Source organism: Ranitomeya variabilis, chromosome 3 (genome assembly GCF_051348905.1).
Source record: "Ranitomeya variabilis isolate aRanVar5 chromosome 3, aRanVar5.hap1, whole genome shotgun sequence".
NCBI lineage: Eukaryota > Metazoa > Chordata > Amphibia > Anura > Dendrobatidae > Ranitomeya > Ranitomeya variabilis.
This window is the reverse complement of record NC_135234.1, coordinates 675,942,556-675,970,194: the sequence shown is the minus strand read 5'-3', so window position 1 is coordinate 675,970,194 and position 27,639 is coordinate 675,942,556. Positions and strand designations below refer to the sequence as shown.

Genomic DNA, 27,639 nt, shown 5'->3' with positions numbered 1-27,639 from the left:
CTGTTCATTCTGATTATATTTTGTGTGCCTCTTCCAGTGCCATGTTTTGTATTGTCTATTGGCTATGATTCTGTACCTTAACGAGGCGTTTGTATGTATGTATATTTGTTTCTTATCGTTTGTTTTTTTCAATTCCAGTCTGAAGAAGGTCTAAGTTTCAGACCGAAACATTATAAAGTTTGGGATTGCATCACAATAAAACTTATTTGCATCTATATTTGAGTGCCGGATATATATTTTTTTCTGATTTATATAAGGGAGTGGTACCCCTTTCCGTGCACCTAATTTTTACAGAGTGACGTGTATACATTTTTCATATGGCCGGTCCAACGACTCACAAGTATTCAAAAACTCTCCGATGGGCCGTTGCTTGTATGCAGATACATATGATTTCCCGCCAGCCAGACCACTCCCGGGAACAAGTGGACCACCCATGCCATATGTATGTGTAGGTGATGAGGCTTTTCAGTTATCGCCGCACCTACTTAAACCATATGGTAGCCAAGACTTAAACAGAACAAAACCGGTATTTAATTACCGCCTTACTCGAGCCAGAAGAGTGGTCAGTGTGCTTTTGGAATATTGACGGCAAAGTGGAGAGTTCTGCTGACTGCAATAAGACTGCAAACCCAAACAGTAGACGAGGTTGTTACGGCCTGTGTGGTGCTCCATAACTTTGTACTGTCCAAGGAGCCTGTTTCCGTTGATGATGAAGAATTGGAGACAACCTTGTGGGATTACCGCAGCAGCTCTGTTCGCTCCACAGGTTCTGTTACCAGGATGAGGGACCATTTTGTGGAGTATTTTGTGTCACCTGTTGGGCGGGTTCCATGGCAAGACAACATTGTGTGACATCTTTATTTCATGGATTTATGTTTCTGTACAAATTGTGTTTCCCAAAAAAAAAAACAGTTTCCAAAAGTGTGGTTTTCTTGGTAATAAACCCAATATGTTATACCTTTAAACGTGTGGTGTTTATATTTTTTTTACCTTTTTTTTAGTTACCATATTACCTAAATGAAGGCACATACACAAAAAGAGTAGAGTTTAAATCAAAATGAATTTTATTTGAATTATATATATTTTTTTAAAATAATCAGTTCTTTCCAACTTTTTTTTTTGTAAAATTCTAAACATTAAAAACAACACATTAGTTTTACAGGTCTTCAAAGTGTGGGGTGGAGATACTAGCGGAGGAGGGGCTGGAAGGTTGGACCACGTCGATAGGTGGGGAAAGCCTACTGGGTTGGGGTGCAGTGGAAGGGGGGGTAAAAGCAGGAAGCTGACCAGAAGGGGGTGGTGTTGGGGTAGGGGGAATACTTAATGGGGAAGGAAAGATGGGCAAGGAAGAAAACAGTGGGGAAGACATTTGGTTTGTTGGCCGGGATGGGAATTGGGACTGGGTTGGGTATTGGGACTGGCTTGGGTATTGGGACTGGCTTGAGTTTTGGGACTGGGTTTGGTAATGGGGGGCCTGGTGTGGAAATTGTGAATGGGATGGGGCCTGGTGTGGAAATTGGGAATGGGATGGGGCCTGGTGTGGAAATGGGTCCTGGGGTGGAAATGTTGTAGTGGCTGTGTGGGGAGGTGTGGGGGTAGTTTGGGGTTCGGACAGGGCCTTAAGTAGAGCATCATGGCAGCTATTCATTACCCGCATCTGCTGCTCAAAAGAAAGCTTTTCCATGCTCCTGAGCATGGATTGAAAAAAAAGGTTGGCTGGAGACTGACTTACATCTGAATGCAGCCTATCCAAGCGACTGCTGGTTTCACGGCTGGTTTCACTGATGCGTGCTTGCACCATGCTGAAACCAGCAGTCACTTGCTCTCCCAAAATTTTGAAAGAGCTTTGGAAGGCTGCATTCAGATGTAAGAACTCAGGAGCATAGCTCCTTTCCTGACCCCTCTGTCGCTGCCGCAACAAACCTAATGGTGGTCTAGAGGTGGCAGGATCAGAGAGGTGGGGTAAAGGGAACGCTAACTGTTGAGCATCAGATTCAAGTAAGGAAGGCTGCAATGATGCTCCAGTGCTTGGGGCGGCGGAAGTGGAGGGGACAGAGGGGTCAGATGAGGGGTCAGAGGTGTGGGGCCTACCGACGTGGCCCTCGGTGGCGGACTCGTGAGAGATCGCTCCAGAGGGCGCCGAGGTAGATGCAGGCGCCCGATGGCTGCAGACGGTGCTGTGAAAGAAAAATCAAAAACAATTAATATATTGATAGTAAAAAGCCCTGACTGAAACCAAACAAAGTTAGACAGGTAACATGGTTATTAGTGGGCTGTAGAATACTTACACTCTACTCAGCATGGTTTCCCTGAGGAAGGACAGGGCCGGCCATACTTGTATTTAGTCCTTCTCCTTCCTGCTGAGCCACTCGGGGCCTGCATCTCCAGGTTAAACTCCCTCTTGAAGCGATCCCTCAGTGACCGCCACTGCTTCCTAACCTTTCCACCTGTGAAGACAAGAATGAAAAGAAAAAAAAAATTGTTCATTACAATACATTACATTCAGCTCAAAACATCACTGAAAAGTGAATACTTACTTTCTGTACTCTGCTGCTGTGGATGAAGGTCCTCCTTCCTCGGCAATACATTCTGGCATACTTCCTCCCAGAGCCGACGGGTCTCATGGGTATCAGCATGCCTGCGGTCAGCCATGTTCCACAGCGGCTCCCGCTCGCAAACCTCCTCAATGAGGCGGTCCACATCAATACTGTCATCCATATCTGCATCGGGAGCACGCTGTGTGGACTGTGAAAATAAAGAAAAAAAAAAAATTGGTACACTGAAACAAAAAACTACTAAGAGAATAAAATATTACAACTCACCAGTGGCTGACCGCGGCGACGATTACGACGACTCTGGGAGCGGCTGGGAGAACCTTCACGGTGTTGAGAATGTGCAGCAGCAACAGCAGGAGACTGAAAAAAAAGGAAAATAATTATCTGTAATGTAGGCATATGTTTTATGTGTTCAGTTATGTATGAAGATCTGTTTTGTGTTTGGTGCAGTGTGATGTGTGAAACAACTGTTTCGCCACAACTTACACTCGGTCCCTCCGCTACTTGCATCTCTCCACCTGTCTCGTCCCCTTCTGACAGCTCCTCATCTAATTCAGCTTCCTGTTTAAACATAATTAATGCATGTAGTGATTATCAAAAATGAAAAGTATAAAAACAAAACCATTTTAATTTTTTTGTTAACTTACCGATACACGCTGTTGCTCTGGAGTAGGGCTGTCAGAAGAGGACATTGTGGCTGTGGTCCCTGATGGCTCTGTAAGTAAAAAGACACTTGCAATCTGCTATACACATTGAATTGGCAGATTTAGGGTCTTCAAAACTTACTTAAACAATTCCAGATGTGTGCACGTCTGGGTGGGTCTGGGTGGCTGTGGTCTCTGGGTGGTCCCTGTGGGGTCAGTGGCTGTGGTCCCTGGTGGCTCTGTAAGTTAAAAGACACTTGCAATCTGCTATACACATTGAATTGGCAGATTTAGGGTCTTCAAAACTTACTTAAACAATTCCAGATGTGTGCACGTCTGGGTGGGTCTGGGTGGCTGTGGTCTCTGGGTGGTCCCTGTGGGGTCGGTGGCTGTGGTCCCTGGTGGCTCTGTAAGTTAAAAGACACTTGCAATCTGCTATACACATTGAATTGGCAGATTTAGGGTCTTCAAAACTTACTTAAACAATTCCAGATGTGTGCACGTCTGGGTGGGTCTGGGTGGTCACTGTGGGATAGCTTTGGTACCTGGTGGATCTGTAGGTATAATGAATTTATAGTTAGACCACCCCCCGAACTAGGTAATGTTTAACGATAACCACCCTGCTAAAATGATGTGAGCAATGTTCATGCAGGCGAACACCCAAACCCAAAAACAAACACACCCGGTGCACCTAACCATTTCCACGCACAAAAAATAAATAAATTGAAATGTGAACCCACCATGTTAAAAGATATTTGCCACATATTTTATTTTCAGATATCCCTTGAAAAATTCCCCTCCCCCCAAAAAAACCTTTAAAGTATTACCTTTATTAAAAAATAAACCCTCAACTGTTATGATCTGGTGACCTTGGAGCCGCATGAGACTTTCTCTGGAGTAGGTGGTACCTGTACTGACCGCAAACCCTAAACTGACACTGCAACTAGAAGTAGCCGTGGGGTGTACCTAACACATCCTAGACACCTCGACACAGCCGGAGGACTAAATACCCCTAAAGATGGAAATGGGAATTCTATCTTGCCTCAGAGCAGAACCCCAAAGGATAGGCAGCCCCCCACAAATATTGACTGTGAATATAAGAGTAAAGACACACACAGGCAGAAAACAGGATTTAGCAAAAGAGGCCACTCTAGCTAAATAGAAAAGGATAGGACAGAATACTAAGCGGTCAGTATTAAAATCCTACAAATATCCACAGCAGATAATAACAAAATACCACATCTAACTAAAGACATGGAATGTATATCTGCATCTCCTGAGAATCCAACATGACTGAAAAATCCAAACACAGTCTAAGCCGGGCAAATAAACACAATGAACTGCACTGAATAATAAAGCACACAGCATGTGTGCTGCAGAGACAAAAACAGAAACTTATCTTAGCTGAATTGGCAGCAGAGCAGGAGGAACCAGACAGAGATGTAACACCTCCAAGAACAATGGACAACTGGCAAGGGCTAATGGATCCTGCACACCTAAATAGCCCAGTCAGAGCTGCAATCAGCAGAAACACCTGCCCAGGATTGCAACCCAGAGGCAACTGCACTACCACCAACAACCACCGGAGGGAACCCAAGAGCAGAATTCACAACACTCAACCAACTCTGTATTGCATACCATTTGTACATGCAACATTTTTTAATTTTCCTTTCTGAAATGATACTACGGACATTTGTTATTAAACATTTTATTAATTTCTTTTTTATTTCCTTTTTTTTTTTTTTAAACATAATAAAGGAGCTAAAATGCTCTTTATTTTAAAAACAAGTACATCAACTGGGAATGGTTTCAACAGTTTAAAAAAAAAAACATTTTAAAGAGAAACAAAAAACACACGCAATACACACGCTCACACATTGAAACCACATGCTGCACAGACCACTATACTTGGTAAATACATCAGAAAAAGGGAATTAACCAAAAGGCATGGGGGCATGCACATGCAATCACCAAGACGCACACAAACATGCCTGAAAGCACACAGGTGCATGCACACGCACAAAAGCACACAGGCGCAGGCATAACACAGGCATAACATTGGCGCAGGCATAAGGTGCAGGCAGGTAAAGGCATACATACAAAAGCACACAGCCATACGCAAATACACAGATGCACCCACACAAAAGCACACAGGCTTTATGCAAACACACACAGATGTACAAAAGCACACAGGCGGACCCAAACACAAGACGCATACAGACACGCACACATACACACGTAAAAAAGGCACAAATCACACCATCTGGGATGCTGGCAGGCCTCCGGCTGGAGCTGGATGTCTTCACAGTGGCAGGCCTCAGGGTGGATCTGAACACTGGCTGTTGCAGGACGATGGCAGGCCTCTGGCTATATTCAGGTTTTTAGCTCTTGCTGTAGTCAGTACATCATACAGACACAAATGCACACGCACACAGACGCACACAAAAATGGCAATACTCACACTGGCTCTATGGTGGCTGGAGTTTGGGTGTGGCAGGAGTCTTGCTGGCAGGCTGGGGTCTTTTGTGGCAGGCTGGGGTCTAGCTGGCAGGCTGGGGTCTTGCTGGCAGGCTGGGGTCTTTTGTGGCAGGCTGGGGTCTTTTGTGGCAGGCTGGGGTCTAGCTGGCAGGCTGGGGTCTTGCTGGCAGGCTGGGGTCTTTTGTGGCAGGCTGGGGTCATGCTGGCAGGCTGGGGTCTTGCTGGCATATGTGGGGTTGAAGGCCCAGGCCAGGTTTATATAGATTTGGGGGTGTCTGGCCAATTGGCAAGAAAATCCTGCTTCTGAGCATGCTCAGTGTAAAAAAACGTATTGCAGCGCTGCATTGCGTCGTAAGACGTATCTTGACGGATCCTGCGTCCATAGGCTTCCACTGTAGCCAACGACGCATGCCGCAGGGTGCGTCGCGACACGTTTTTTAGGCGGAGACAAAAAACGTTACAATCAACGTTTTTTCGAATTTTCGACGCATATGTCGTACGACGTATGACAATCTGTCGCAATGCGTCGCCAATACAAGTCTATGGGAAAAAAACGCATCCTGCGAGACATTTTGCAGGATGTTTTTTTTCCACAAAACGACGCATTTCGACGTCTGCAGAAAAACGCTAGTGTGAAAGTAGCCTTATATACAAGTCATTACCCTGGAAAGGATGTACCTCAACATATTTCCCAGGAAAATCCATTTTGGTTTCATTTCTGTATGTTTTAATGTGCGCCTGTAAAAATGGCGTAAGACTCTGACAACATTGTTCACAGCAGTGACCTGGGGGTCAGAAATGCTTCTAGGAGTCTTCCCCACTATGTTCCCGTGTCATTTGAGAACTGTTCCCATAGATTTCCGATGTTTTGATACCCTAAAAAGACCTCCGGGGGTTAAGGCAAAAAAGCTCAGGTTTCCTATAGACTTACATTGGGCTCGTTGCTCAGGTTGAGCACCCAAGCATTCCAATCTGCTCGACCCGAGCAACAAGCACCCGAGCATTTTAGTGCTCGCTCATCACTAGTCCTAGTATTTCTGGTACCTGAGAAAATGGTACTAGAGATGTCAGTGACATATACAATTATTACAGCGTGTGTGCATCTTACTGTACATGCATTTAATTATTAAAGATTACCGTATATACTCGAGTATAAGCCGACCCGAGTATAAGCTGACCCCCCCTAATTTTGCCACAAAAAACCTGGAAAAACTTAATGACTCGAGTATAAATGCAGCAGCAACTGGTAAATTTCAAAAATAAAAATAGCTACCAATAAAAGTAAAATTAATTGAGATATTATTATTATTATTGTTTATTTATATAGCACCATTAATTCCATGGTGCTGTACATGAGAAGGGGTTACATCAAAATACAAATATCACTTACAGTAAACAAAACTAACAATGACTGACTGGTACAGAGGGAAGAGGACCCTGCCCTTGCGGGCTTACAATCTACAGGATTATGGGGAAGGAGACAGTAGGTCGAGGGTTGCAGTAGCTCCAGTGGTGTTGAGGTGGCCGTGTAGTCTTTACAGGCTGTAAGCTTCTTTGAAGAGATGGGTTTTCAGGTTTCTTTTGAAGGATCCAAAAGTAGTGGATAACCGGATGTGTTGGGGCACTGAATTCCAGAGGATGGGTGATATTCGGGAGAAGTCTTGGATGCGATTGGGTGAGGAGCGAATAAGCGTGGAGGAGAGGAGGAGGTCTTGGGAGGACCGGAGATTACGTGAGGGAAGATATTGAGAGATTAGTGTGGAAATATACGGAGGAGAAAGGTTATGGATGGCTTTGTAGGTCAGTGTTAGTAATTTAAACTGGATACGCTGAGAAATTGGGAGCCAGTGAAGGGATTTGCAAAGAGGGGAAGCAGGAGTGTAGCGAGGAGAGAGATTAATTAGTCGGGCAGCAGAGTTAAGGATGGACTGGAGGGGTGCGAGAGTGTTAGAAGGTAGGCCACAGAGGAGTATGTTGCAGTAGTCGAGGCGGGAGATGATTAGGGCATGCACGAGCATTTTGGTAGAGTGTGGGTTGAGGAAAGGACGGATTCTGGAAATATTTTTGAGCTGGAGGCGACAGGAGGTGGCGAGAGCTTGGATGTGCGGTTTGAAGGACAGGGCAGAGTCAAGGGTTACTCCGAGGCAGCGGATTTTGGGGACAGGGGAAAGTGTGATTTCATTTATTTTGATAGATAGATCAGGTAGGCAAGATATGCGAGAGTGAGGAAAGATAATTAGTTCAGATTTGTCCACATTGAGCTTGAGGAAGCGAGAGGAGAAGAAGGAGGATATGGCTGATAATATCAACCGATATCAATAGGTTAAGTGTTTTTGAACATCCATATTGAATCAGGAGCCCCATATAATGCTCCATACAGTTCATGATGAGCCCTATATAATGCTCCATACAAAATACACCCCATATAATGCTCCATACAGTTCATGATGGGCCCCATAAGATGCTCCATATTAAAATATGCTCCATACAATGCTGCACAAAGGTTAATAATGGCCCCATAAGATGCTCCATAGAGATATTTGCCCCATATAATGCTGCACAAACATTGATTATGGCCCCATAAGATGCTCCATAGAGATATTTGCCCCATATAATGCTGCACAAACATTGATTATGGCCCCATAAGATGCTCCATAGAGATATTTGCCCCATATAATGCTGCACAAACATTGATTATGTCCCCATAAGATGCTCCATAAAGATATTTGCCCCATATAATGCTGCACAAACATTGATTATGGCCCCATAAGATGCTCCATAGAGATATTTGCCCCATATAATGCTGCACAAACATTGATAATGGCCCCATAAGATGCTCCATAAAGATATTTGCCCCATATAATGCTGCACAAACATTGATTATGGCCCCATAAGATGCTCCTTAGAGATATTTGCCTCATATAATGCTGCACAAACATTGATTATGGCCCCATAAGATGCTCCATAGAGATATTTGCCTCATATAATGCTGCACAAACATTGATTATGGCCCCATAAGATGCTCCATAGAGATATTTGCCCCCATATAATGCTGCACAAACTTTGAATATGGCCCCATAAGATGCTCCATAGAGATATTTGCCCCATATAATGCTGCACAAACATTGATAATGGCCCCATAAGATGCTCCATAGAGATATTTGCCCCCATATAATGCTGCACAAACATTGATAATGGCCCCATAAGATGCTCCATAGAGATATTTGCCCCCATATAATGCTGCACAAACTTTGAATATGGCCCCATAAGATGCTCCATAGAGATATTTGCCCCATATAATGCTGCACAAACATTGATTATGGCCCCATAAGATGCTCCATAGAGATATTTGCCCCCATATAATGCTGCACAAACTTTGAATATGGCCCCATAAGATGCTCCATAGAGATATTTGCCCCATATAATGCTGCACAAACATTGATTATGGCCCCATAAGATGCTCCATAGAGATATTTGCCCCCATATAATGCTGCACAAACATTGATTATGGCCCCATAAGATGCTCCATAGAGATATTTGCCCCATATAATGCTGCACAAACATTGATAATGGCCCCATAAGATGCTCCATAGAGATATTTGCCCCCATATAATGCTGCACAAACTTTGAATATGGCCCCATAAGATGCTCCATAGAGATATTTGCCCCATATAATGCTGCACAAACATTGATAATGGCCCCATAAGATGCTCCATAGAGATATTTGCCCCCATATAATGCTGCACAAACTTTGAATATGGCCCCATAAGATGCTCCAGAGATATTTGCCCCATATAATGCTGCACAAACGTTGATTATGGCCCCATTAACCCCTTCACCCCGAAGCCTGTTTTCACCTAAGTGACAGGGCCAATTTTTACAATTCTGACCACTGTCACTTTATGAGGTCATAACTCTGAAACGCTTCAACGGATCCTGGTGATTCTGAGATAGTTTTCTCGTGACATATTGTACTTCATGATAGTGGTAAAACTTCTTCGATATGACTTGCATTTATTTGTGAAAAAAAACAAAATTTGTCAAAAATTATGAAAATTTAGCAATTTTCAAACTTTTAGTTTTTATGCCCTTAAATTAGAGAGTTATATCACATAATATAGGTAATAAACAACATTTCCCACATGTCTGCTTTACATCAGCACAATTTTGGAAACATAATTTTTTTTGTTAGGGAGTTATAAGGGTTAAAAGTTGACCAGCGATTTCTCATTTTTGCAACAAAATTTGCAAAACCATTTTGTAATGACTACTGCAGGCTCAATGAGGTGTCCAGTGTTGACGCGTACCCAATGTCCCGCATGGACGAACTCACATGGGATGTTATATACCTGGTCATGAGAATCAGGCAGTGTCTCTTAGGAGAGCAGGAACTCCAACTGTGCGGGTCAACTGCAGGGGAATCCTGCAGGGAAAGGACTCATATGGGCTGTGTTTTCTTGGTTTTACCTTTATGCCAGCAAGGCTCGGTTCATTTTGCTGAACCCGCCAAGGTTAATGCTATCCACAATAAACCAGCAGGTGATCATCTACCAGAACATTTCCTCTGTCTACCTGGGAAAGCAGCAGAGTGTGTCAACCCCTCACAACATGTACAGAAAGCTGCACACACACTGTACTAATTGTATATGTCACTGACATCTATATATCTATCTATTCTATGTGTATAACCCATATATCTGTATCTATGTGTGTAATCCATCTCTTCTAGACTGTCGGGTCCCGGTGTCATTTTAGAGTACGTGGCTGCTGAATTACCGACTTTTCTTCTATCTATATAATATATATACATATATATGTGTGTGTCATTGACATCTATATATCTACAGTCATGGCCAAAAGTATTCACACCCCTGCAATTCTGTCAGATTATACTCAGTTTCTTCCTGAAAATGATTGCAAACACAAATTCTTTGGTATTATCTTTATTTAATTTGTCTTAAATTAAAAAACACAAAAGAGAATGAAGCAAAAAGCAAAACATTGATCATTTCACACAAAACTCCAAAAATGGGCCAGACAAAAGTATTGGCACCCTCAGCCTAATACTTGGTTGCACAACCTTTAGCCAAAATAACTGGGACCAACCGCTTCCAGTAACCATCAATGAGTTTCTTACAATGCTCTGCTGGAATTTTAGACCATTCTTCTTTGGCAAACTGCTCCAGGTCCCTGATATTTGAAGGGTGCCTTCTCCAAACTGCCATTTTTAGATCTCTCCACAGGTGTTCTATGGGATTCAGGTCTGGATTCATTGCTGGCCACCTTAGAAGTCTCCAATGCTTTCTCTCAAACCATTTTCTAGTGCTTTTTGAAGTGTGTTTTGGGTCATTGTCCTGCTGGAAGACCCATGACCTCTGAGGGAGACCCAGCTTTCTCACACTGGGCCCTACATTATGCTCCAAAATTTATTGGTAGTCTTCAGACTTCATAATGCCATGCACACGGTCAAGCAGTCCAGTGCCAGAGGCAGCAAAGCAACCCCAAAACATCAGGGAACCTCCACCATGTTTGACTGTAGGGACCGTATTCTTTTCTTTAAATGTCTCTTTTTTCTCCTGTAAACTCTATGTTGATGCCTTTGCCCAAAAAGCTCTACTTTTTTCTCATCTGACCAGAGAACATTCTTCCAAAATGTTTTAGGCTTTTTCAGGTAAGTTTTGGCAAACTCCAGCCTGGCTTTTTTATGTCTCGGGGTAAGAAGTGGGGTCTTCCTGGGTCTCCTACCATACAGTCCCTTTTCATTCAGACGCCGACGTATAGTACGGGTTGATACTGTTGTACCCTCGGACTGCAGGGCAGCTTGAACTTGTTTGGATGTTGGTCGAGGTTCTTTATCCAACATCCGCACAATCTTGTGTTGAAATCTCTTGTAAATTTTTCTTTTCCATCCACATCTAGGGAGGTTAGCCACAGTGCCATGGGCTTTAAACTTCTTGATGACACTGCGCACGGTAGACACAGGAACATTCAGGTCTTTGGAGATGGACTTGTAGCCTTGAGATTGCTCATGCTTCCTCACAATTTGGTTTCTCAAGTCCTCAGACAGTTCTTTGGTCTTCTTTCTTTTCTCCATGCTCAATGTGGTGCACACAAGGACACGGGACAGAGGTTGAGACAACTTTAATCCATGTCAACTGTCTGCAAGTGTGATTTAGTTATTGCCAACACCTGTTAGGTGCCACATGTAAGTTACAGGTGCTGTTAATTACACTAATTAGAGAAGCATCACATGATTTTTCCAACAGTGCCAATACTTTTGTCCACCCCCTTTTTTATGTTTGGTGTGGAATTATATCTAATTTGGCTTTAGGACAATTCTTTTTGTGTTTTTTCATTTAAGACAAATTAAACGAAGATAATAATAACAAATAATTTGTGTTTGCAATCATTTTCAGGAAGAAACTGAGTATTATCTGACAAAATTGCAGGGATGTCAATACTTTTGGCCATGACTGTATGTGCTCTATGTGTATACTGTATGTCTATTCTATTCTAACCTGTCACTCTGTGATTTTACTGTATGCGGCACATGAATTACCGGCTTTTTATCTATCTATCTATAATCTATCATCAATCTATTATCTATCATCAATCTATTATCTATGTACCTATCTCACTATCAATTATCTGGTATTTATTATCTATCTACTGTATATTCTATCTATCTATTAGCTATCATCTATAATAATAATCTTTATTTTTATATAGCGCTAACATATTCCGCAGCGCTTTACAGGTTGCACACACATTATCGTCACTGTCCCCGTTGGGGCTCACAATCTATATTCCCTATCACTATGTCTTTAGAATGTGGGAGGAAACTGGAGTACCCGGAGGAAACCCACGCAAACACGGAGAGACCATACGAACCCTTTGCAGATGTTGTCCTTAGTGGGGTTTGAACCCAGGACTCCAGCGCTGCAAGGCTGCTATGCTATCCACTGCGCCACCGTGCGTCTATCATCTGTTATTTATCTATTATCTATCATCTATTTATTATCTATTATCTATCTATCTTCTATCTATTAGCTATCATCTATTATCTATCATCTATCTGTTATTTATCTATTATCTATCTATCATCTATTTATTATCTATCTATCTATTAGCTATCATCTATTATCTATCATCTATCTGTTATTTATCTATTATCTATCTATCATCTATTTATTATCTATCTATCTATTAGCTATCATCTATTATCTATCATCTATCTGTTATTTATCTATTATCTATCATCTATTTATTATCTATTTATCATCTACTTTAAAATACTTTAGTGACAATACAATTATTTTCCCGCACTTTTACTGAATTTTACATGTAAAAGAAAAATGCTCGTGTTCCCGATCACGAATCCGCATGTGCCACATTTGTGCCGAATTTGTTTGTCGATCGTTTTACAAACATATTAGCACATGTCCTGTCATCACTTCTATCATGGAAATGCCCCTTTGACTAACGTTATCATCCATCCAATAGACTGTATGAGGACATGAGGTCCTGGTGATGGTCGGCCTGGAATCACATGATGACAATTCCCAGAACACTGCCCCCTATCAGTGGAAATGTGAGAAAATCCAATAATGACACCAAATGCTTGAAGGCTTTATCCTGAGCACTAGATTATATAGTTCAATGTATCTTTCTACACAGAATGAGAAGATAAAAGAAACTGTCAAAAAAGATGAAATATGTTATAATGTCATATGATGAGAACTGGAAATAGGAAAAGCTCAGCCAAACCTCTGTAACCACCGGCTGTAATCTAACACCTGGAAATTGCCAGGATTTTATTTCATTCATCCCTATTTGTGCCTCCATCATTATCAGCTGCTTTATAAGGGGCAGATAGTGAGAGAAAAAGTATTGGTTATTCCGCTGCATTGTGACATCATCACTTACCTTATATGGAAGCGGGCAGTGATGTCACACAGGTGAGTGATGATGTCACAATAGAGCGGAACCTATCTAACCCTCCGTTCCATCTCACTGGCTCAGACTTGGTATTTGTGTCTCCTGACAACACTTACCTAGTTTTTCTCCTTGTGAGATTAGCGATTTACTTGCGATTTAGTTGTGGAATAGCTAATTACATCTCTATTAGTGGATTTTTTTAAATCTGAATTAGAGGAATACTTCTGGATTTTCCTGAAGATTACTGACTGAGGACTTCTCCATCTGGAGGTAAATCTATTTTGTGTTGTTATTTATGAAACTAGAAGCTTTCATCTCATTATTTATTCATGTATTTATGAAATTTGTATGAAAAAAAGTTTTTGCCTTTGTTGCCATTTTTCGTGATTTGGGGCTGGGTGATGGATTATTTTTTGCACCCTGAGCTGTCGTTTTTACTGATAACATGATGGAGAACATACAATTTTTTGATCGCCTCTTATTGAACTTTATTGCAATGTTGCAGTGGCCAAAAAATGTAAATTTTGCATTTAGATATAAATTTTTGTTACGCCGTTACAGGAGATTCACAATGACAGGTGTGGGGGTCTTCTGCAGACCCCCGGCTCTTATAGCAGCCAATTGGTGCCTCTCGATCACGTAACACGGGCGCTGATGGGGGCGTTGTATTGTGACATCATTATTTACTACCTTATATGGAAGTGGGCAGTGATGTCACACAGGTGAGTGATGATGTCACAATAGAGCGGAACCTGTAAACACTCCGACCCATCTCACGGCCTCAGACTTGGTATTTTGTCTGTCTCCTGACAACACTTACCTAGATCTTCTGCTTGGATTAGCGATTTACTTGCGGATTTCTTCTGAATTAGTGGATTCATTCTGGATTAGAGGATTATTTCTGGATCTTCCTGGAGATCACTGACTGAGGGCTTCTCCATCTGGAGGTAAATCTATTGAGGCTGTTAGGAATCTAGAAGTTTTTCTCCTGATTCCTTTCCTTGTATTCTGGTGGATGGGAAGCGGCCATTGCCCCTGGAGATGAGTAACTCGTCCGGCACAAATCACGGCACAATACAACAGAAAAAACGTTCATGAATTTTTATTTATTTACAAATCATGAAACAAATCCAGTCCTCAGTGACCGGATATAAGAGTAGGAATCGCCGAGAGAAAACCAGGGAGCAAATATCAGTGTCCAGCAATTTACAGGGGGACGAGGGGAGATATCCTTTATTAATAAATAGTAGTAATAATAATGGCAGCCAGCGCTCTACCTGTATGGGGCAGGGCAGGCTGCACCAGGGATTATAACATGTAATGTGGCTCCAATGTTTTCTCCTCCCCTTCAGATCTCCCTCCTGACTCTGTCTGGTCCAGGACCACAGAGGGGACGTCAGCTCCTGGCTGTCTGGTCCAGGACCACAGAGGGGACATCAGTCACCACCTACATAAGCTGAGAAGAGAACATCAGCGTGTACAGGACCCCGCAGAGCCGGACATCTGTAGAGTGAGTATAATGGCGGAGGAGCCGCCTCTGGGGTCCATCTTCTTACACTAATTAGATAAGTGGAGGAGGCCGGACCACGGCTGTTGGCACCGACCACTGAGGCCAGAATTGCACCTGACAACCTGCCGCATTTACCCACTATCATTCGGCTACTTGTTGGCTGATTGTCGGGTGTCTGATGCCATTAAGGCAGTTCTTACTGCTGGAAAATACTGACCAAATACTGAGCATGTGAACGTGGCCTAAAGCTGAAAATTATTTGGTTTAGATCTGAAATAAAACTTGTGTCAGAGTATAATGTAGCCCCACCCTCATAAAATATAATGTAGCCCCCCTCATAAAATATAATGCAGCCCCCTTCATAGAGTATAATGCATCCCCTCCCATAGAGTATAATGTAGCCCCCTTATATAATATAATGCAGCCCCCTCGTAGAATATAATGCAGCCCTCAAATAGAATAATGCAGCCCCCTCATAGAGTAAAATGCAGCCCCTTCATAGGGTATAATGCAAACTCCCATAGAATATAATGTAGCCCCCTCATATCATATAATGCAGCCCCTCCATAGAATGTAATGTAGCCTTTCCATAGAATATAATAAAGCCCCACAGTACTACAGTCTTATGGCCACCAGTACTAACTGATATATATATATATATATATATATATATATATATATATATATATAACCCACAATCCTCACCTCTCCTCCTCATTCCCCCGCGGTTCCAGACTCTGCTCCAGTCTCAGCAGCTGCACTGCCATCTGCCCGGCACACAGTATGAGGTGACGTCATCGCGCACCGGCTGTGTCAGAGGCAGAGGGCAATGATGGAGCAGGGAGTATCATCTGACGCCCTCTCCTCTATTATTGCATCTATGATGCCGATATAGTTGAATGCGGCACACGCTGGGGGCAGTAGCGGTGGAGTAGCAGGTGACAGGAGGAAGGAACCGACTGCTGCGGCTAAAGCCTGTGCCCGCTGCTAAAGAGAAATGGATATTCACTGCTCCCCACGCCCATGGCCAGTCCGACCCGGGCTCTACACACAGAACTGAGAAATAAAATGGTAAAAACTCATCTGTTCCTTATACTACAGGTGGAATAATTCTCTACTGCTGGAAGGTTCTCAAAGTTTTACTTGTTGAGCGTTGAAAACTCCAAGTATAAAGTTTGTTTGGATTTGAAATCTCATTTCCATCGGGAATTCACCAGATATTACTGTAAGTATTCTGAGGTTATAACAAACATTTCCTGCCTAAAAATAAAAGAATAAAACCTGACCGATCTATTGCTCATTTTAGGGTTGATAAACGACTACAGAGCTGAAGTCTTGACAAGAAGATCCCTGTCGATTACTAAGATCCCAGCTGAATTCTGTAGCACTACTAGTGACATCACATTTCTTGGATTTATTGATTAACTTAGAGAAGTAACCCCGGAGATGAACAACCTGTCTCCACAGCTCTTAACCATCCTGCAGAGCAAAGGGAAGAAAGGCTACCTGAGTGACGATATCATCATCATGGCCCAGGACCTGCTGCAGAGTCAGTTTGTGGGTTTTGATGGCCTGCAGCCCCCCTGCGCTCTTATGGTACCAGGGTACGGCGTACTGCAGAATGCTGTACAAATCCACTATGATCAGGAGAGGGAGCACTGGCTGACAACCTGCTATAAAAATGGCCAAATCTTTGTGGCCGACAGCTCGAAGTCCAGGAATCTGTCTCCATCCATCAGTCAGCAGATTATCAACATGTACAGTGCAGTGGTCAACAATCCCCTTGAAAATCTGAGGTTTATCAATGTGGCTCAGCAGAAGAACAGCTACGACTGTGGCTTATACGCTATAGCATTTGCCTACGAACTTATGGCAGATGGCGGTGAACCCACAGCTGAGTTCCAGCATCAGAAGATGAGGACTCATCTAATATCCTGCCTGCAGAACGGCAGGATCAGCGGATTTCCCAAAAAGGCCCAGAAGTGACTCCATGTCTATAAACGGCATGTAGAGTCTATGATCCAGCACCGCCCTAGGGAAGGGCACGTCATGCATGGTTCCCTAGAGGTTTCCTCCACTGGGGGTTTTTCCTCTCCTGAGCATTGACGGACGACTCTCTGTGAGTCCAGGACCCATCATCATCATCATCATCATGGTGGGAATGTCTACATGTGATATCTTGTATGAAGCCAATAAAGAATTCAATTAATATCTAGCAGCTATGTATTTGTGTCGTATGTCTGAGCCGTGTATCACAGCCATGTATCTGAGCCGTGGGTCTCAGCGGTGTATCTGAGTCTATTATGTATAATCACAGAATATTTAGTATAGGAGGTGAGGAACACCGGGGGGTATATACAGGGGTGCAGTATTATAGTGTTATATTACTTTCATGTATTTGACCTAAGCTTGTGCCCAGCTGTAATTCGCAGGTTTCTTGCTCTCTATATGCAGTATACGCCTTATAAATTAATTTATATACTGATCTGTATGAATATTACACAGCTATGATTTTCTTCCAACTATAGACATTGATGGCAGATCCATTAAATTTGTCATTATCCCCTTACCGACATCGGGCGTAATAGTACGTCCACGTCAGAATCCCTCCTGTTGATGTGGGCTCCGGCGCAGGGCCCACATCTTTTCTGGCACATGTCAGCTGTTTTGAACAGCTGACATATGTCTCTAACAGCCGTGAGTAGAATCGCAATCCACCCACAGCTGTTAACTAGTTAAATGCTGCAGTCAAGCTCTGACAAAAGTATTTAACATGGGTTTCTGGCAAGTGCACCGGAAATCCCTTCCATCGGTGCCCGTGTCATATGACTGTGGGTTGTCGATGGATTGGCATGACAAGCAGAGGTCTCCAGTAGACCTCCATGGTTGTCACTACCAGATTGTTATGAGTGCCGCCCGGTGGTCGGCGCTCATACCAAGTGGGAACTCTGCTACATACAGGCGATCTGATCACAATATCACGAAAAATGGAGACGCTACAGGTATCAAAAATAGCGCAATTTTTATTTTTTTTAACAAACTTTGAAATTGTTTTCACCATTTAGGCTACTTTCACACTTGTGTCGGTACAGGTCTGTCGCTATGCGTTGGGCCGACGTACTGATGCACGTTGTGAAATTTGTGCACGACGTGGGCAGCGGATGCAGTTTTTCAACGCATCCGCTGCCCATTCTGAAGTCCGGGGAGGAGGGGGCGGAGTTTCGGCCGCACAAGAGCGGTAGATAATGGCAGACGCGACGGACAAAAAAACATGCACTTGAACGTTTTTTTGTGCCGACGGTCCGCCAAAACATGACAGATCCGTTGCACGACGGATGCGACGTGTGGCCGTCCATCCGTCGCTAATACAAGTCTATGGGAAAAAAACGCATCCTGCGAGCACATTTGCAGGATCGTTTTTTTTCCCAAAACGACGGATTGCGACGGATGCCAAATGACGCAAGTGTGAAAGAGGCCTTAGATAAAAAAGAACCTAGACATGTTTGGTGTCTATGAACTAGTAATAACCTGGAGAATCATAACAGCGGGTCACTTTTTAGCATTTAGTGAACATGGTAAAAAAATAACAACTGTGGAATTGCACTTTTTTTGCAATTTCACCACACTTTGATTTTTTCCCCGTTTTCCAATACATGATATGTTAAAGCCAATGGTGTTGTTCAAACGTATAACTTGTCCTGCAAGAAACAAGCCCTCACATGACCATATTGACCGAAAAATCTAAAAGTTATGGGTCTGGCAAGAAGGGGAGCAATATACGAAAACGGAAAAACTGAAATACCCCTGGTCGTTACAGGGCTAAGCCACCGGCCAGGTTAAACACACGGACCAAGGGCAACAGCACATCAACGATGACCAGGACAACGGGTTATGCAGGATGTCAATAAACCATGCAGAGTAGAACACACCGGGAGCCACAGAACCAAGGCTGTAGCATACACTGGAGAGCAGGCGATGAGTTAAACGGTAGAACCAGAATGTAGATTTTAGAACAGTTTCTAGATAGCAGTTTGTAGTGCTTACAGCAGATGATGGATTATTATTATTTATTACTAGCTGAAGAGCCCAGAGTTGCCCGGGCATAGTAAATTAACTGTGGTTAGATAAAACAAATCATAAAGATTATATATATATATATATATATATATATATATATATATATATAAAGCTGAGTGTATAGCCCCACCCATGCCACATAGCCACACTCACTCTAATATCCCACATCATCCCGTCAACCAGAGCCACCGGACTACTACCCCTAATATCCCACATCATTCCATCAGCCAGAGCCACCGGACTACTACCCAGAATATCCCACATCATCCCTTCAGCCAGAGCTACCGGACTACTACCCCTAATATCCCTCATCATCCCTTCAGAGTCACCGGACTACTACCCCTAATATCCCACATCATTCCATCAGCCAGAGCCACCGGACTACTACCCAGAATATCCCACATCATCCCTTCAGCCAGAGCTACCGGACTACTACCCCTAATATCCCTCATCATCCCTTCAGAGTCACCGGACTACTACCCCTAATATCCCTCATCATCCCTTCAGAGTTACCGGACTACTACCACTAATATTCCACATCATCCCGTCAGAGTCAACATTGTCAGGTTGGCGCTGTTAAAATGATACCTGGGTTGGAGAAAGCCGCCTTGAAGTTATGAGTTAATGAGATGCTTCATGCCAGAAAAAGAAGTTCCTGATTTATTTTTTTTTATTTTTGTAACATTTCTGATATTTTTTATAAATAAACGCAGAAAATATTAACATCAATTTACCATTATTATAAAGTACAATAAGTCATGAAAAAACAGTCTCAAAATCAATGAGATATGTTGAAGTGTTCCAGAGTCATTACCACATACGGTGACACTGGTCAGATTTAAAAAACTTTTGCTCGGTCACTTAGGGGTTAAATCTTCCACTGGTTTAATAAAGGTACTACATAAACCAGTGCTGCGCTAGCAAAACAAACACGGCCTTCCTGGGCTAACAGGAAAACAAAAACATAATGCATGGCACAGTCCGTGTTGCAGCGGGGAATCACCCACTCAGGAACAAACAACAAAAAGTTCAGCTTTCCTTATCATGAAAACCCAGCTCTGGAGCTTGCACCTCCGGACACATCTAATACTGAACGAGCCAGAAGTCTGAGTATTTATCCTCTTTACTCTACAGCTGTTCATTCAACCTAGCCCTAAACATGGTCGATTAACCCCTCTCAGTACTTAGTATGCTGGAGCGTTTTCCTAGGCTCGTATCACTGAAGTCAACAACCGCAGTGACACATACTGTATCTCTCCTCGCGCACTTTGCCAGTGACTTTGTCACAGTTCCCAGTGGATGGTGCAGAGTGAAAATTGTAAATATCTCAGCCTAGTGGCCATTTTGTGCTTCTAGAGACTCACACCCCATCAGTTAGGCCAGGTTCACATTACGTTTTTGACGTCTGTTAGACGGACTACGTTACATTGCAGCATAAAGCGGTGTAACGTAGTCCGTTAACGCCGCCATTTAGTCCAATGTCGGACGCACAATGGGTGTGCGCTAGCGGTGTGCGGTCATTGAGTGACGGACCCTAGGACGCGGGTTGCAGCATTTTCGGGTCCGTCACTGCTAGCGCGACAACATATCGGCACTTGCGTTAACAGCAGACAGTTAACGCATGTGTTGAACGGGCTGCTGTTAACGCAATGTGAACCTAGCCTTAGTAAAGTGCTTCCTGCTACAGTAATACAAACATGGAAGGTAGCTGTGGTTTTGGCACACTGGGTTACAGAAGGATGGGGGCATTTGGATTCACTAGCGCATTTTTTTTGGGGGGGAGCCATGCCACATTTCCAGAGTCTTATGATACAATCCGCTCTTTACTTTTGAAAGATGAAGCACCTGAGTGAGGGATTGTTTTTTTGTGGAATGAGTTGATACTATTTTGGGGTGTAAAACATGTTTTGATCTCTTTAGAATCACATTTATCCTGTGCTCTATGCTGAGCCCTTATGTCGGGGTTTTCATTCCAAGTCCCCAAAAAACGTGATCTAAACTAAACTCCCGATGCAACCATTCACTATAATGAGGGAAGAGTGAATCACTTGGACTCCCGTTTGTCTTCTGTTCCAGTGATTTCCCTTCCTATTAGTCATGTACACTATGGTTGCTCACACTTTTGTCCGTCGTGTTGATGAACGCCAATTAAACAGAGAGTAGACAAAGTCACTCCACTGTTGCCTTGTTATAATGAATCTGAGTTGCATTTTTGGGGGCTTTAGGCAGAAACTTTAAGGTAAGTGCTCAGAATGTGAACCGAGCCTTATTCTGATATTTGGGAAAAAACTATTTACCTCCATTCACCGTGTGGTATAAGTGACTGATGACGGCTTCACTCTTCAGGTCAGCGCCATTACAGCGATGACAGATTTATGTAAGGGCACCAAAAAATGAAAAAGGAAAAAAAACACTTCCGCACTGCTGTTATAAGTTAGACCCTTGAGTCTCCCTATGTTATTGCCAATTGCCGCTTTAGCCTGAAATATGGAACAAATTTACCGGGGTGCTGCTGTGTAATAGTCCATAAATGATATCCAAAACAGAAAAAAGATGAAGCGCACTCACCGGTAGTAAATCCAAGTCTTTATTCCAAGTCTTTATTCGGACATAACTTAATGTGCTGCAGGGAGGGTGGTGAACACTCGGACGACAGCTGTTTCGTGCTTAATGCACTTCAACAGGTCCTATTGACCTGTTGACGCACATTAAGTTATGTCCGAATAAAGACTTGGAATAAAGACTTGGATTTACTACCGGTGAGTGCGCTTCATCTTTTTTCTTTTTTGGATAAGATTTATGTAAGGTTTTATTTTATGTATTGCTACTTTTGCATACTAAACAAAATTTTATTACAAAAAAATATTTTTTTTGTTGCCCTATTCTAAGAGCTGTAGCTTTTTTTTTTGCCTGACATAATTGAATAAGGGCTTAGTTTTTGTTTTTGCAGGACTAGATGAAGTTTTTATTAGTGTTGATCGAATATACTCGGTACTCGAGATTTCCCGAGCACACTCGGGTGTCCTCCGAGTATTTTTTAGTGCTCGGAGAATTAGTTTTTAGCGCCGCAGCTGAATGATTTACATCTGTTAGCCAGCATAAATCTCGAGTACCGAGTATATTCGCTCATCACTAGTTTTTATCCATAAAATTTTGGGGGACGTAATATTATATTTACATTTTTAATTTTTTGGACTCAAAACAAAGTCCAGATCTTTTTTATGGCGGTCATTGTGCCGTAACTGTGGTAAGACAGCTTTATTATTCAGGTCAGTACGATTACACCGATATCACACATATAGTTTTTTTTCTCCTTTGTTACTTTTGCACGCGAAAAACAATATTTTACAAACTATAATCTCCATATTCTGAGAACTGTAACTTTTTATTTTATTGCTTAAAGAGCCACAGGAAGCCTGCGTTTTACAGATTTTCTTTTAACATACAAAAGCTTCTTATTTCTTTTTTCTTGTGTCGGTGTGAAGGAGAAAATGGCTAATGAAATCAATTATTAAACCTTATATAAGTCAGTTCAGATATGGTGTAGCAAGATGGAGTCTATTTCCTGATCAGCAGCACACTGGAAGGAATTTTTGGAATGTGAAGAAGTCACTGGACATTGGACACTGGACTGAATACCATATATGGAAGTGAAGTTGGAAATGAAGTTGGAATGAACCAATCAGAGTGACACTATTCAGAAGTGACACTATTCAGAAGTTGTGCAACCCCCCATTTCATGTTTCTAGTATCTTCCTTTGTGTCTCTCTACATCGGTATAGTAAAAAAGTTACATTTTTGGAGAGTTTTTATTTTTTTTATGAGGTTTGTTAGATAATCTAACAGTGTAAGAATTTTTCTAATTTTGATAATTAGGTGTAGTGATACCAATTGTTTTTATGTCTTTCTGTTTATGTTTTTACATAACAGTGGTGTTATTTGAGGTGAAAGTGTTTAATATTTTCTTTTACTTTCTTGCATTTTTTAAAAAAATGTTATTAAAACTTGTTTTTACATTACTACATAGCACCACTTCACGACTTGAATATTTTTCACATTAAATGTCTAATACTTTGCAGTACTTCTGAATTGCAGTGCTTGAGACCTGTCCGTTTTACAATGACACAGCCTGTTTCACACTGCCACCTTACCCAGAGGCCATTACTCCACCTTGGGTTGCCATTACAACCACTGGGATCCACAATTTTGGGAACCTGATAGGGTTAAAAAGAAAAGGCCTCTTTCTTTGTTAACCATCTAGATATCACGGTGGTGATTGCAACAGAATCTGGTGAACTAAACGGACACGATTGGTGCTAAAACCGATGGTGACTGGTGCAGCAGGGGGTCAACGATAATATACAGCTCATGCCCGCTGCATTTTCGGCCCTTTCGGGACACTAGTTTCTAGCATAAAATCAGCGCTGAGGATTAAGGCCCCTTAATGATGGCCACGGAGAGGTTACGATGGTTTCTCCAATTTGTGAGTTCCCTTATGTCTATCAAGATTAAACTTTTTGGCGAAACATTTCCCAGATTCTGAGCACAAAAATGGCTTCTCCCCTGTGTGACTTCTTAGATGTCCCAAAATGTGTGATCTATTACTAATGCATGTAGAAAAGCCGCGGAGACACCATCACGTGTTTCTCAACGCAAGCAATGAATAGCCAGGTCTTTCACCGGGAAGGAACAACCACGGGATGGGCAGCATCCAATAAAGGAAAACTACCTATGCCAAAACATGGTATCCATCCACAGACAGCTGTTTCGGGGTATTTGCCCCACATCAGTGTGGAGTAGGAAACTGGATATTAGGAGCAGTGCCTAGTGAAAAGGCTATGAACATAAGGATGAATGACCTCGGGGAGATCAAAACATCCAACACCGCGGAGACACCATCACGTGTTTCTCAATGCAAGCAATGAATAGCCAGGTCTTTCACCGGGAAGTAACAACCATGGGAAGGGCAGCATCCAATAAAGGAAAACCACCTAGGCACTGCTCCTAATAGCCAGTTTCCTACTCCACACTGATGAGGGGCAAATACCCCGAAACAGCTGTCTGTGGATGGATACCATGTTTTGGCATAGGTGGTTTTCCTTTATTGGATGCTGCCCTTCCCGTGGTTGTTCCTTCCTGGTGAAAGACCTGGCTATTCATTGCTTGCGTTGAGAAACACGTGATGGTGTCTCCGCGGCTTTTCTACATGCATTTGCATATTTCCCTTTAGGGATGGGGGCAGTGTTCTGGATCACTGCGTTGAGAAACACGTGATGGTGTCTCCGCGGTGTTGGATGTTTTGATCTCCCCGAGGTCATTCATCCTTATGTTTATATGATTTATTACTAAAACATTTCCCACATTCAGGACATGAAAACGGTTTCTCCCCCGAGTGACTTCTGAGATGGACTAAAATATGTGACTTGTGAATAAAACGTTTCCCACACTCTGTACATAAAAACGGCTTCTCTCCGATGTGGATTTTTAGATGAGTCACAAGATAAGATTTCCGGCTAAAACATTTCCCACATTCCGAGCATGAAAATGGCTTCTCCCCTGTGTGTACTCTTAGATGGTCTATGGCGTGGGATTTCTCACTAAAACACCTCCCACATTCAGGACATGAATACGACATCTCTCCCCTGTGTGAGTTTTTTTATGTTTCTTAAGTTGAAATTCCTTGGCGAAACATTTCCCACATTCTGAACAGGGGAATGGCCACACATCTGTCATTATTCGTAAGATTAGATTTATTTCTAAAATGTTTCCATCTCTCTCCAGTTCTTTGTTTGCCCATCAGCGATTGATCAGATGAAGGCAATGTCAGAGAACATACCTTTGCAATGAAGATCTGCCGGTGCATCAGTCGTTATTGATGGGACTTGTATGATATTGCCATCTTCTACTTCATAACATGAGGATAGGTGGGGATATCCCTGGAAGCCTCTTATCCCGTCTTCAACTGGAAAAAGAAACAAAACCTTGTAAATTTTACTAAATAAAACAATAAAGTTACGGCAATAGCTACAAGCGACTTCGGCTTCAACACTTGACTTGTAGCCAAAGATAGTTATGCATCACGGCACAATACAAACAAAATGGGGTTGAACTGTGCCCCGTAGGGTACCGCGAGCGCCATAAGCAAATTATGAAAAATCAGACCCAGGTGGATTTTTTACTGACTTGCTTATCATGGTCATTGTACCCAGAGGTCCAACGGGACCCTGATTATTGTAGCATATACACATCACAATCTTTGGTTGCGTAACTTATGTCACAGCCAAGGCCGCTGTGTAGCCCTAGCTTTACTGAGATGATAAAGTAAAATGGACGTGGAAGAAAATAACACACGGAAAGGTCCCATGATATAAACCCTTTTTCATGCCACACCCGGTTTTACAGATCACACCCCTCTACAAGGCCCTTCACCTAAATATTTTTGGAAAAGAGAAGGAACGTTAATAAAAATGGTTGCAAAGAAGTCATTTTTGTGACCCTCCAATGAGTGAAATAAGATTTATACGCCGATCTTACCGGTCACTGACACTGACGTGGGTTTTACAAATCCCTTTGTCGGTTCACCAGAACTTTCCTGCAAGAATCCCACATTAAAGACATAAGAAAAATAAAACAGAACCTGACATTTTAAGATCTATCATGACTGGGATACAACTGGCCCCCGGGTAATTGGTATTGATAGAATCATTACAGATCTACATGGTGGCAATATTAGCTGCAGACTCGCTCAAAAAGACACTAGGGGGATTTGGACTCTCCGTACACTGCAACCTCTGGGTCTCAATGAGACTTTAAGTTATTCACCATTTCTCTGATCATCAAATGTAAAAAAATAGTTTTTTATTGATATGATGTATGCATATTTTAGGTTTTATAATATATCACATATTGATTTATTTTATTTATTTTTTAGCATATTGGGCTGTTGTATTCTTCACTCTGGGACCAACTTCAGTTGAAAGAATAATAAGAAGATTCTGAATATCAATGGATGGATCTGTTGAATGGATTTCAATGAAATAAGAAAACTGAGAGCACTCACCATCCTAAAAATCAGGTAGGACCTGTGGAAGCGCAGTAGCGCGAAACGGCCGTCGTCTGTCACTATTCACATTCTCCCCTGCTGAAGAGTCTTCCGTTTCAATAAAGGACTGATTTTTAGGACGGTGAGTGCTCTCAGTTTTCTTATTTCATTGGAAATTTTTTGCATACTTTTTTCAGATTGAGCACCCGATCCTCTTGGGGCGTTTACGGCATGTGGCTGGTTTGAGTGTGAGGTGCAGTGAACCTTTGCTGCAGTGGTGCGGATTCTTTGCTCTTTTTTATTGTGTTGAATGGATTTATTTTGATGGATTTTACTTTGATGGACACTTTTTGATATACTTTGACACATATGAAATAAGAAGTATTTGTATAATTCCTGGATGTAATTGTGATTACTGGTAATTTATAATAATTTATTATTATTTATTTTTTCATTTATTTATTATTTTTATATATATATATATTTTTTTATTTATTTACTTTTCTTCATTTCAGTATTATTTTTTGTATTATCTATTATTTATTTACTATTTATTATTTAATATATCTATTCATATATTATTAATTACCATAATTCATAATTATCATTACTATTTTTCATTCATTATTTATATATTTTTATTTTTCGTAATTTTTTATTTTCCATTTTTACATATTTGTTTATTATTTATTTATTATTATTTATCTTATTTTTGTCCAATTGTTTATTTATTCTTATAACAGGTTCATATAAATTGCTCTATTCATTGATCTGGCGCCATCCGAGTTATATTCCAATTCTATGCAGGTGGTGGCGCACATTGATTCTCAGTTTATTCTATGCGTCTTTTATGTGTGTTATACCCAAGTTTCATGCGGGTGCTGGTGCGCTTGCGCGGCTTTCCCTGCCGCTGTTTGCATTCACTCTGGCGTCTATCTCCTTGGCGACGCACTCTCGGCCGTTCACATGATTCATGTGGGCGGGGTTACGGGCCTTGTTGTGTGTTGTCAGGGTGACGCCGGGTGCATGTGATTGGTGGTTCTCTTACATCGCTCTGCGTGCATTACTTAGTATTGATTGGCCCACTGCTGTATAAATCTGCATGCCTCCCTGTTACTTTGTATACGCCCCCGGAAAAGGCAAGTGCTGAAACACGCGGTGACCAGGAGCACGATCGGTATGAGGAGCCCTTCATTTATTTGTACATTCACCTGCTATCGAAATGCGTATTTATTCTCTTGGCACTGCAGCACTTTACATTACTTCTTGCATGGTAATGTTCTAGATTACTGCCTTTGTAAAGCGATTCTTATCTGGGATATACTCAGTATAATCTTTAGTATTAGCACCAGTGCACTTTTTTATTGGGACACACCCATTACGACCTTTAGTATT

At 42.1% G+C, this 27,639-nt stretch overlaps 1 protein-coding gene, 1 long non-coding RNA gene and 1 pseudogene across 5 annotated transcripts; 1 reads left to right on the top strand and 2 right to left on the bottom strand.

Moving 5' to 3' along the window:
- LOC143817768 (uncharacterized) overlaps window positions 1-27,219 on the bottom strand; it is a 49,132-nt pseudogene extending 21,913 nt beyond the window's left edge.
- On the bottom strand, window positions 992-4,044 carry LOC143816949 (uncharacterized). Of its 3 annotated transcripts, none has more exons than XM_077297954.1 (5): window positions 3,510-4,044; window positions 3,342-3,438; window positions 3,203-3,270; window positions 2,289-3,116; window positions 992-2,177 (listed from the first exon to the last, which is right to left on the bottom strand). In XM_077297954.1, the coding sequence occupies exons 4-5, from the start codon at window positions 2,300-2,302 to the stop codon at window positions 1,157-1,159; spliced, it is 1,035 nt and encodes a 344-aa protein (XP_077154069.1). In that variant the 5' UTR covers window positions 2,303-3,116; window positions 3,203-3,270; window positions 3,342-3,438; window positions 3,510-4,044; the 3' UTR covers window positions 992-1,156. The 3 variants fall into 3 exon arrangements, with proteins under 3 accessions (XP_077154069.1, XP_077154071.1, XP_077154070.1); XM_077297956.1 differs by having other exon boundaries at window positions 992-2,915; window positions 3,042-3,116; XM_077297955.1 differs by having other exon boundaries at window positions 2,289-3,270; window positions 3,510-3,606; window positions 3,678-4,044.
- On the top strand, window positions 13,321-16,769 carry LOC143816953 (uncharacterized). Of its 2 annotated transcripts, none has more exons than XR_013224029.1 (4): window positions 13,321-13,885; window positions 14,968-15,125; window positions 16,227-16,350; window positions 16,432-16,769. It is a non-coding gene; the product is annotated as an uncharacterized LOC143816953 (long non-coding RNA). The 2 variants fall into 2 exon arrangements; XR_013224028.1 differs by having other exon boundaries at window positions 13,321-14,562.
- Window positions 27,220-27,639: the final 420 nt, after the last annotated feature.